Source organism: Aspergillus caelatus, assembly GCF_009193585.1.
Source record: "Aspergillus caelatus strain CBS 763.97 unplaced genomic scaffold BDV27scaffold_128, whole genome shotgun sequence".
Classification (NCBI taxonomy): domain Eukaryota; kingdom Fungi; phylum Ascomycota; class Eurotiomycetes; order Eurotiales; family Aspergillaceae; genus Aspergillus; species Aspergillus caelatus.
The window spans coordinates 93403-104479 of NW_022475391.1; the positions used below are offsets into that span (position 1 = coordinate 93403).

Sequence of the window (11077 nt, forward strand, 5' to 3'; positions counted from 1 at the left end):
CAAAAGTAAGAGTTTTCCGTCTCGGAATGTAAATTGAAAGGTTATTCTCAGGAATATGACATCACTGTAACTATGTATGTAACATTTTTGATCTCATTAGCTATACCACACCACATTCGCTGGCCCATTATCTAGATCGAGGTGCGCAGCCACAGTCGCCGCACTTCCATCGGCTGACACCTGCCAAACCTCGATAAAGTTACTGCCACTGTCCGTTATAGCGAAGTAGTCTTCCGAAAAGATGGCAGGGGAGACCGAATTAGCCCCACCACCGCTACCGGTCGTCTGAGAAAGGAATAGTTGCTCCTGTATAGCCCCCGTTGTTGCATCAAGGCTAAAGGCAGTCACGTAGCCGGGTGAAGATGTATATCTTGACCGTGAAGAGGCAAAGAGATATTTAGGTGACTCGGCGCTGCTGACCGAGAAAGCGACCTCGTCGGACATGTAGGATGATGTGTTTGTATAAGCTAGAGATCCGGTCAGTAGGTGTACATAATGCGTTATCGTGTGACGCAAGTGAATGTAGCACCAGGATAATCAGGATAGGCTCCCTTGGTTACTTACTAGATGGGATAAGGGGGTATGTGGTGTTGGTATATGTCAGCTTCCCAGTACTGGTATCCCTAGAGTAAACAGCGAGCTTGTTGCCTTCCTCAAAGACGACATAGACGTAATTTCCTTTGGGATGCACTGCTAAATGCCGCGGGTTGGCGCTCGATGGCGCCGCAAGGTATTGCACTTCCTCGATAGCGCCAGTAGTACTGTCGAACGAGTGGACCCAAACAGCATTGCCCATGTCGTCAGCTGAGTAAATAAAAGAGCCCTTGGGGTTGACAGCTAGGCCGTGTACGCCTGAGCTGTTCCCGTAAGTGATGTCACCAACGATGGACTGGAGGGCGCCAGATTGATCTATAGTAATTGCTTGTCCGGAACAACCGATACTGTAAGGTGCACCAAAGACTGTGTACGGGGATGAAGGCGACGAGACAATATAATTGAGATTATCACCTAAGGTTCTTGTTAGCTTATATCTTCTACGGCAGGGTTGACGAACAGGTTTCGGATATTGCCAGGCTACTCGTGAGAGTTAGTCCTAGGTTGCTAGCGATTGTGTAGCTGTTGTAGGAGGCTCCAGAAGCAACATAGATATTCTCCCGTCGCTCCTAAATGCGATCTGTTAGTACCACAGTAAAAGTTTAGATAGAAAGATGGCATACATCAATTGCGATCCATTTAGATCCATTAGAGCTGTTAGTAGTAATGTTATTGATGACTATCAGCGTGGAAGTCTCGTCGTCAAATTGGATACCATAAAGTTGCGATCCTGAAAAAAAGCCTGAGTATAGTTGATGTTTGTTACCCAAGACAGGCTTGGTGGAGATTGCAAGTAGAGCTAACAGCAAAGAGGGATACATGGCTAACAACCGAAGAGCATTATATTCTGGTACGATGAGCGAAAGACACATCCTTCACAATGATGCTTAGGGAGTGTAATACCTTTATAAGTCTTCGCAATCACGACATTTGTTGTACGCGTGTACCTGTTGGGATTAATTTTGATACCCAGTTGAAACTATCAGCACCCTCACATATTGGGCCAATTGTATTACTTCGTTATGTCTCAGATAGTGATCCTGATGTATACGAGTCCCAATCATGGCACCAGCACCTGCCGAGATGTCGATCAATTTTTTCCTCAATAAGTTAACGACTGTTGCTACTGAAGCTTGTCAGAGAAAGGGGCTACAAAATACCAATAAGGTCTCGGAATTTACAAAACAAGACCCGTGCCAAAAGCTTAATCGATATAGGCCTCGTCAGCGTCCTGAAACGATGAGATTACTTTAACCAGATATGGATAAGTTGGACCTTAGGGCATAGCCTCCGGGTGGAGGCCGCGTATACTCCCATGTTGATCGTGGGCGGGTATATGATTAATCCGTGTTGTCAGGTTAGTAGTCGTCGGCATATAATCTCCGATGAGTAAGTAATTTGTGAGATTGAAGGATCGAGAAAGAGAGTCATGGATATACATAGTATATGGTTTCTATTACGGGGATCATCTTACACAATGAAAAAATCCGATGACTCATCCAAAATGGCTGGAACTGGTCTGGAAACAAAGAAAACAAATTCTTGCTTCTTAGACAATCAAAATCATCTATCATCTGCAACAGTTGATGCTAGAAAACATCAAGCAAGACGCTATATCACGTTATTGGGAGAGGAATGGCGGCCAACTCGACCAACCACGAGGAGTTTGTTTCGATGGGTGACAGATGAGAACCAGATCAAGCCTCACTACCCACTGCAATACGCGACGGCGGCTACGGCTGGGTCATAGTTTTTGCATGCTTCATCCAGACCTTCTGGGTGAACGCGTGGACAGGCTCCTGGGGTATCATTCAGGCAGCCCTCCTGCTGTAGAGCAGTATGCGCACCGTTTCAGCGAGCACGCTCTCCTTTGTTGGGTCGCTGGGCTTGTCACTTACTGTAGCTCTTGGGCTCGCCTGTGTCTGACTGGCTAGCGTTATTGGTGCACGGTGGAGTAGCCTGATTGGGATCGCATTGTTCGGTGCCAGCACACTCGTGGGCAATTTCACTGTCAGCAATATTGGCGGCCTGTTCATGTCGGCCGCCCTGTACGGTCTGGGAGGGAGCCTGATGTTCACCATGTCCAATAGCCTACCACTCCAGTGGTTCAATGACCGCCTCGGCACAGCTAACGGTCTTGTCAAGCTCGGGGGTGGTATCGGTGCCACAGTCATGGCGCTTGTTGTGCAGCAGCTCATCGATAAAGTTGGCATCGCCTGGACCTTCCGCGTCATGGCCTTGACCTCTCTGACGAGTGGGATTCCGACCGCCTTGCTAATTAGAGAGAGGGCGCCCTCTGCCTCCTCTACAATAAACATGTCGCTCTTCCGAAACCTGACCTTTTTCTTCCTGTTCGTAGCCGGTTTCACTGGGATTTTCGCCCTCTACATCCCTTCTTTCTTTCTGCCTACCGTCGCCACCTCGATCGGACTGTCCTCCACGACTGCTGCGGCTGTCATGGCTTGCTACAATGCTTGCATGGCCCTGGGCCGTCTGGCTTCAGGCATCGCCTGTGACAAGCTCGGCCCCACCAACATGCTGCTCCTGACTATGGCCCTCAACGCCGTCACTATGCTGGCGATATGGTCCGTTGCATCCACCTTAGCTGTACTCTTCGTATTTGCCGCTCTGAATGGAATCGCAAATGGGGCCTTCTTCGTCACCATGCCGACAGCCATCGCAAGACTACTGGGCCCACATGCGGCGCCTGCGGGCATAGGTATGGCCATCACAGGCTGGAGTGTCGGTGACCTGCTGCGTAATCCGATTGCCGGCTTCCTGATCGCTGCCACGCATGCAGATCGAGCGAACTCTATCTTGCCATATCGTGCGGCCATCTTCTATGCCGGCGGAACGGCCGCCGTCTCAACAGCTCGCGTACTGGTGGCTTGGCTGAGAATGGATGCTAATCTTATCAAGAAGTTTTAGGGCTCCTTTACCTGAAAATATGCTATCACAGCAATTGGCACCACTCAATACCTTTTATTTCTTACATCTGATTATGGCCCGTTGCGTTCAACGCAATGGCTCTGCTTTCCTGCCTCGTTTTTAGTATCTACCGTCTGTTCGATGGCCTCAATCGAGCGCATGGGCTATTGGGGTCAACTATACTGTGTTCCTACCTGGAGTTGCTGCTCGCTTTAGCAAGTCTTGTGAAGAATATCTATAGTCGATATAGGCTACTTAGGTGTTTTTTAGTGCATTGTATGAGGCCGTAGGTGACTGAGTCACGATCCCTGACTAGTATAATGGCCTGTTTGAGAAACACAATAGTATGACTTTGATAGATTTCATGTAAATTTGCTATTTTTTGATGCTGTCTGTCGCCGTTGAGTTTTAACCCCAGTAATATGGGAGCGTCATTCTTGTACTGGGGCAGAGTTATCTACATTGGTAATTCTATACAGTACCAGGACAGCACCACCTTTCTATAATACCAAAGATTCTCGAATCCAAAGGTTATAATAGGTTATAATGTGTGCAATGAAAACAAAAGAAATGATGTCGTTTGTATAGCACTCCTAGATGAAATCTACATGGTAGGGAGTAGAATTACTCTGTTGACAACGAGCATGCGATTTCTATCGAGGTGCGACTTGATTTCCGGTCAGATCAATAGCACAAACCTAGTTCAAAGTGACCTACAACTAAGACAATGCAGCTATTACATGGTCCTATGTGCTCCGACGCAGGTGTGTTCTTTGAGCCTAATCATCATAAGCACGGACTATCGCCTTTGAAAATATCAAGTAGTTGGGTTAAATCTCAACAGCCTTGATGACAGAACGAGCCATCGAACTGTAAACTTTGACCTCCCTCATATCCTCTTACGATATATCCAAAATAAGAACGGCGATGGGATCCCAATTACAACACTGGGAAATGCTAACACACTGTTTCCCCATCCATAGTGCAACGAAGCAAACATATATGGTGCAAATAGAGGGATCCCAAATGCGGCAATATTTCTCAGCAATACAGCTGCTGCAAGACCACTCGCCGCATACTCTGCGTAACTATCAATGACATACACCTGCATAGACTGCATACAAGTGATTTATTCCAAGGAGAATATGAAACTTCCTATATTCGGCATAATCCAATGTGTATGTGCCTGCACGCTCCACCCGTACCAAAACATACCAATAGGAATCAAGGCAGAACCGACGAACATAGGGGGAACCTGGAACTCAGGTTCCCCTTTTGAGCTTCTCTGCAGGTCATTTGTACTTCTGCGTGCCTGAAGGCGTCGGTATATGGCGTCGCTGCTGTGCGCGTTGATTTGGGAGCCGAGTACATAGCCAAGACCAAGAGAGATGTAGTCTAGGCCACTGATGCCAATGTTCTCGCCATATTCTTATGTCCAGACTCCGGGATATGTGGAGAAAAGGATGTATAATACACCAAAGACAACAGCCATGTAAATGGCGACGACCAAAATGATAGGTTCTGTGACAAAGAATTGTAAGGGGCGAACAGATGCCAATCGTAACCGCGTCGCCAGAGACTCGCTAGTAGTACTGCCTGTGGTTGCTTCGTGGGATTCGTGGTGCTGTCTCTGTTTGAGCAGGACTAGTGTATATGTCTCGCGTATGGAGACAAAGCCGACGATTCCGATAACCCCCGCCGCCATGTTCGTGGAATAAAACATCCATCGCCATGTTGTACGCTCAGTGACCCAACCACCGGCAAGGGGCCCTATGACGGGACCCAGAGCGGCGCAAGGCTGTATATACCGACCGTCTGTCCGCGTTCTTCTGGAACCCAGAGATCGCTTTCCTACGTTAAGTCGGTGACCATAAGATGACTCGTAATTGAGAGTACATGATCACACCAGCACCCACAGCCAACGGTGCACTGCCACCGATTCCTGCCAGGAATCTAGAAGTAATCAATTCTGACTTGTTTCTTGCCGGTCCACAACCTAGAGTCCAGGCCAGATAGAATACGTTCGACGCTAGCAGAACCGGCGACCGTCCAATGGCTTCAGATAAGGGACCGAGGAGTAATGGGCCGATGGCGTACGCGAGCATAAAAATTGTGAATGTGAGCTGCGAGACTGCGGCATCGATGATGTTAAGATCCGCTGCCATGTTCGCGAGGGCTGGTGCAACCATAGTTGACGAGACTGATGGGAGGAGTGTGAAGCAAGAAACAATTATAGCGATAACCCACCTCTGGGGCCTAGACCAGGTTAGAGGCTTTGTTGGATGTAACCGTACTGATATATTCTGTTCACAATGTCTCTTATTATTGTGTTTCTCTCTTCCACAAAAGAAACGATCAAAATTCAAGCACTACTTACAGTTGGATAATGATCCTGGGCATTTGATTGATTTTCTCTATCTTCAATATTCTCTGGCCATCTTGTAGACACTGAATTTTCATTCTCGCCAAGATCTCGCTGTATTGGATTATGTTAATGCCCTTGTACAAACGCCATAGAAACGAATAGTAGATAGAGGTATACCAAAAGAGAGATATGAGCAATGGTAGTCTATGAAGCCTCGAGTCTTTCGCTTTGCACTTCTGGATGAAGCATGACAGCTTTACTCTAGATTCTATAATCGAATTTACCCGACCAGGGAAGCTGTTGGAGGTGAGCACAAAGAGATCTTGGAGAGGGAAACGGGGAGAGTTGGAGTAGGAGCGGGGAGGCGTTGAGGTAACATGAGGCAACAACTATAGGAATGCCGCTTTAATATGCGGTATTATGGCTATATATGCCCTGGCTAGTATTTTGGATATTTCTTGCTCGATAAAAGACAGCCCGCTGCACATGAACAGGAGAGGATCGCAGCAGTTGCTATAAGGTTGTGGTGAAACTCGAGATAATTGAATAGCAGTGCACAGAACTTGTTTAACCCCGTTCATATGCCATCCGCTCATTCATAAGGTATCCGATACGACCATTTGCAGCCTGCATCTCAGCCTCCTTTGCCTCCTGAACCAATGCACAACACGGGCAGAAGCAAACAGTGCAGCAGTCCCCGCAGCATGACTTCTCGATGCCAAACTTGTCCTTCATTGTGCGTCTCTTGCGGAAGTGACATACTGCGTTCGTACAAAGCAAACCTGTAATAAAGAAAACAATACACTGTAGAGTGAAGGGTGGTTGTAGTTAGCATAATATTCAAGAGTTGCTGGAGGAGTAATGGAAACGCGGATCTCACATCGCCATTGCAGCAACTGTAGGAGCTGAGTGTTGGGTCTTTTAGCCTCGCTTGTGTTCTTCCAAATGATACGCATGGGCAAAGCCAGCTGAGAAGCGCTGGACGTTAGGATTGCAGGTTAGCTCGGCGAATACACATCTGAAGTAGGGAGTAAATGTGATTATTTGAAGGCATACCAGTGTTGATGGGGCAACAACAAGCGAATAGACTGTGACTCCAGCCTTTTTGTTCAGCAGCCATTATTGTGTCCTATCTCCAATGTCTTCTACTTAATAAGAAGCCTTACTAGATATATGACTTGAAAGAATAGAACTTGGTATGGGTTGCAGAAAAAACTATCGGTTTTTAGGTAGATATATTATTGACCAGAACCCTTAAAGTGTAACAGATCTACAGGAGGATTGAACCCATTTTTGACAGGCTATCCCGCTAGCTCTACAAGAATTGTTCTAAGGCTTCTAGTCAATTCTAGGCATCGTGTCCGAAGAAAATATGTCTGCCGCTACTCAGCTACGCCACACCGGAGCAATATAAGTCAAATGTGAGGCCTTCATTCAAGAATGTTTCTGCCTACATGAACTATCACACCAAATGATAAATTTTAATTATCGAGAGGACACTTCTAATGCATTAAGACAATGAGATGATGCCTTTACAACAAGTACAAGTATAAGATCATGTACAAATTCAGCCCTAAGTAGTAGCTACTCCCTGATATCAGTCCAATTCAAGTTTCCTGAAACCTTTATTCGGCCTTTCGCATATGTCTATTGGTGTAGCGGCAAACTAGGGCTAGAAAATTTCAAACTTCGCGTATCCGAGACACATGCCATCTACTGGAGAATTTCCACACTATATGCGGCATGATTGAAACGGAAAATGGTTGCCTGTTCTGGGCTACGATTCTCAGGAATCTATATTATAAAGAGTCATGGGAAAATCGCAAGACCTGATGGTGGAATAGGATTGACTAATGCTTTACTCGATTATGCCCCACTAGGCCAATGTTTCCAATAATCATCAGTGCCGTCCCGAGCCAAACTTGCGCTTAGCCATTCTTAAATCGATCTCCACTGATTAATAAGAATTCTGGTGCCTGGAAAAGCTCACTCCCTGGGACTGCCAAGAAGAGGGTAAACCCCTTATTTCATGCTCAGTGTCCAGGGTTCGGTTTGCCGTTATATAAAGCACATATGGTAGATAAACATAATTCCCAAATAACGCCGAGAGGGAAACGTGAGACCTGGTATTATATAACATGTAATGTTATGAATTCAACAAGCTTGACTATGAAGGGCGTCTCAAATAGAATACCTATGTGCTAATTGATCATTTATCTACTATCAGCTGCCGCCCTGTGGGATGGATCAGACTTGGAAAACATGATTTGAGACATCGAAGTAGCTTGGCATTCTGGATCTAGGAACTTAGGCATAATGGCCGTTCTATGGCGCCAACCCAAGCGCAGCGTTGAGCAGGCCTTTTTCCCAAGCTTACCTCTCGGTTTGTTTATTGCTGCCTTGACATGATAAGAGGCTATATATTTCTCTTCTCTTCCCTCTAAACTACATGGTCATTGTCTGCAACCCTTTTCTCAATATGAAGCTCTCTATAGTGCTTGGCGCCGTCGCCATATCTGTAGCAGTGTCTGGTGAGAAAATTCTCATCGAACATTATACTATGCAGAAGTTTCCCTCTAACCCTTCGAGTCTCTATAGGGTTAACGGGTTTAGAAGAATACCATGGTAGCAAAGCTATGGCGGTCAACGTGCCACGAGCTTTGCCTAGTGCACCAAAAGGCTACAGGCCGACTGAGGTTGACTGCCCCGACACTCGCCCAGCCATTCGCAGCGCTGCGCATCTCTCCCCGCATGAGACCTCGTGGCTCAAGGACCGCCGCCAGAAAGCCCTGAAATCACTGATAGACTTCTTCAGTCACGTCCATATAGCAGATTTCGATACAGTATCCTATATCAACAAAGTGTCAGGAAATATATCCAATGTCCCTAACATCGGTATCGCTGTATCTGGAGGAGGGTATCGTGCCTTGATGAATGGCGCAGGGGCTCTGAAGGCATTTGACAGCCGTACTAGTAATTCCACTAGTACTGGACACCTCGGTGGATTACTACAATCATCCACGTACATCGCGGGCCTTAGTGGCGGTGGGTGGCTTCTTGGTTCTATCTACATGAACAACTTTTCCTCCGTTTCCTCCTTGCAGACTCATGAAGCCGGAGATCCGTGGCAGTTTTCGAGCTCCATGTTCGTAGGCCCGGCTGTTGGCGGTGATGCTTTGGGGTACTTTGAAGCAATTCAAAGTGCAGTCCAAGCCAAGCGTGATGCTGGATATCATACCTCGATCACTGACTATTGGTTAGTAACATGGGCTTATGAGGGGTCACACTGGCTAATGATTATCTGCAATTAATAGGGGTCGTGCACTATCCTACCAGCTCATCAAAGCCCCTGATGGTGGTGTCAACTATACTTGGTCCTCTATCGCGCAGACCAACGAGTTCAAGCAGGGAGAGATGCCTCTACCTATGCTTGTAGCCGACGGCCGCAATCCCGGAGAACTTACCATCAAAAACGTCACTGTCTATGAATTCAGCCCCTGGGAATTTGGTACATTCGACCCTACGATATATGGCTTCGTTCCGCTAGAGTACTTGGGCTCAAAATTCGAGGCCGGGAAATTGCTCAAGGACGAGAGCTGTGTTCGAGGCTTTGATAATGCAGGCTTCGTCATGGGAAGCTCATCAACTCTCTTCAACCAGTTCCTTCTTAACGTCAATTCAACCAAGATACCGAAATTTATCAAGGAAATTTTGAACAATATCCTCACTGACATTGGAGACAAGGACTACGATATTGCACGCTATACGCCCAATCCATTTTACAAATACTCTAGCTCACCCCTTGCAGACTCGACTTCCTTGGATGTTGTGGACGGCGGAGAAGATCTACAGAACCTCCCATTGCATCCTCTAATTCAGCCTGAAAGAAACGTTGATGTTATTTTTGCCGTTGATTCATCTGCCGACACCGACAAAAACTGGCCTAACGGTACGGCGCTTATTGCTACCTACGAACGTAGTCTGGACACTATCGCCAACAAGATGGGCTTCCCGGCTGTTCCAGACGTGAATACCTTCCTCAATCTAGGGCTCAATACCCGGCCAGCATTCTTCGGCTGCAACAGCTCTAATATCACGGGAACTGGGACATCTCCCTTAGTGGTATATATTCCAAACTATCCATATGTGACGCACTCGAACGTTTCCACCTTTGATCCCGCCTACGACGATATCGAACGCGATGCAATCATCCTCAACGGCTACAATGTAGCCACAATGGCCAACTCTACCCGTGATAAGGATTGGTCCGCATGTGTGGGATGTGCTATTTTAAGCCGTTCCTTAGAACGCACCAGAACTCCAATCCCTGATATCTGCAATCGGTGCTTTGACCGTTACTGCTGGGATGGGAAGCTGGATACCAAACCCTCGGCTGGCTATTACCCGGATCTTTTTCTGAGTGAAGTCAACCCAACTAGTGTTGCTGGTAAAACTGCTTTGTTCCCAGGATTTGGGATCGTGGTGCTTACCACTGTCATTCTTTTCCACCACCTTTCTCTCTTTTGATCTCTTTATTTTGTCCTGAATTAGCTGTAACAGCTTTTAACTTTCTTTGAGTGCGTATGCGCTGTCATGTATACTCTTCAATCTTGCTCTTTCCTGTGTATTATTTGATTGAAAAACTGAGCTAAAGCCAGCTACTACATTTTTTGTTAAGTGTGTATAAGTAGCCTATTATTGGAATAGTTAATATCATTGAACAGTTCCTCCAAGACGATCCGGATCGTGTTAGATACCCAATAATAAACCTGGCAACAATAGAGTATACAATGAAGCCAATTTTGGATATATTGCTGTAAGCAGAAACAAATAGTTCAAGCCTCGAGTATGCGGAAGATAGTACAAGTGCTTGGCTTCTCGGTGTCTTCTAAGCTACACTTAACTAATAACCTCTCCACCTGGTTGATTATTTCTGTAAGCTGTCTGAGGTCAATAAGTAAAATGCCTTTACGGCGCAGATATCCCCCCCCCCCCAAAAAAAAAAATTAAATTAAAAAAGTCGGGGTTTGCTGGAAGCCGTTGGGCTATACCGCAATAAGTTAGACTAACGGTATACTAATGGAAGAATCGAAAGACTTCGTTTGTGATAGAGCCGAAGATACACAATGGCAGACGGACCAATTAAGAATTTCTGAAAAGAAAAGGAGCCAGAATAACGAGAAGGAAACA

The 11077-nt window shown here is 46.4% G+C and overlaps 4 protein-coding genes across 4 annotated transcripts; 2 read left to right on the plus strand and 2 right to left on the minus strand.

Annotated features, from left to right (window-relative positions):
* Nucleotides 1-96: 96 nt before the first annotated feature.
* BDV27DRAFT_146587 (lactonase family protein) lies at nt 97-1415 on the minus strand (the record flags this gene model as incomplete). The annotated part of the gene is made up of 4 exons (XM_032070601.1): nt 97-467; nt 565-1008; nt 1055-1163; nt 1218-1415. The coding sequence occupies 4 exons, from the start codon at nt 1413-1415 to the stop codon at nt 97-99; spliced, it is 1122 nt and encodes a 373-aa protein (XP_031925993.1).
* A 1258-nt stretch (nt 1416-2673) lies between these two features.
* Nucleotides 2674-3522, plus strand: BDV27DRAFT_159337 (major facilitator superfamily domain-containing protein; the record flags this gene model as incomplete). Its single annotated transcript, XM_032072851.1, has 1 exon — nt 2674-3522. One exon carries the CDS (start codon nt 2674-2676, stop codon nt 3520-3522), a length of 849 nt encoding a protein of 282 aa, XP_031925994.1.
* Nucleotides 3523-4411: 889 nt separating this feature from the next.
* Nucleotides 4412-6647, minus strand: BDV27DRAFT_146589 (major facilitator superfamily domain-containing protein; the record flags this gene model as incomplete). Its single annotated transcript, XM_032070602.1, has 7 exons — nt 4412-4636; nt 4715-4950; nt 4999-5292; nt 5331-5368; nt 5419-5815; nt 6172-6184; nt 6597-6647. The coding sequence occupies 7 exons, from the start codon at nt 6645-6647 to the stop codon at nt 4412-4414; spliced, it is 1254 nt and encodes a 417-aa protein (XP_031925995.1).
* Nucleotides 6648-8523: 1876 nt separating this feature from the next.
* BDV27DRAFT_165783 (lysophospholipase catalytic domain-containing protein) lies at nt 8524-10414 on the plus strand (the record flags this gene model as incomplete). Its single annotated transcript, XM_032074024.1, has 2 exons — nt 8524-9143; nt 9202-10414. 2 exons carry the CDS (start codon nt 8524-8526, stop codon nt 10412-10414), a joined length of 1833 nt encoding a protein of 610 aa, XP_031925996.1.
* Between the last annotated feature and the right edge of the window lie 663 nt (nt 10415-11077).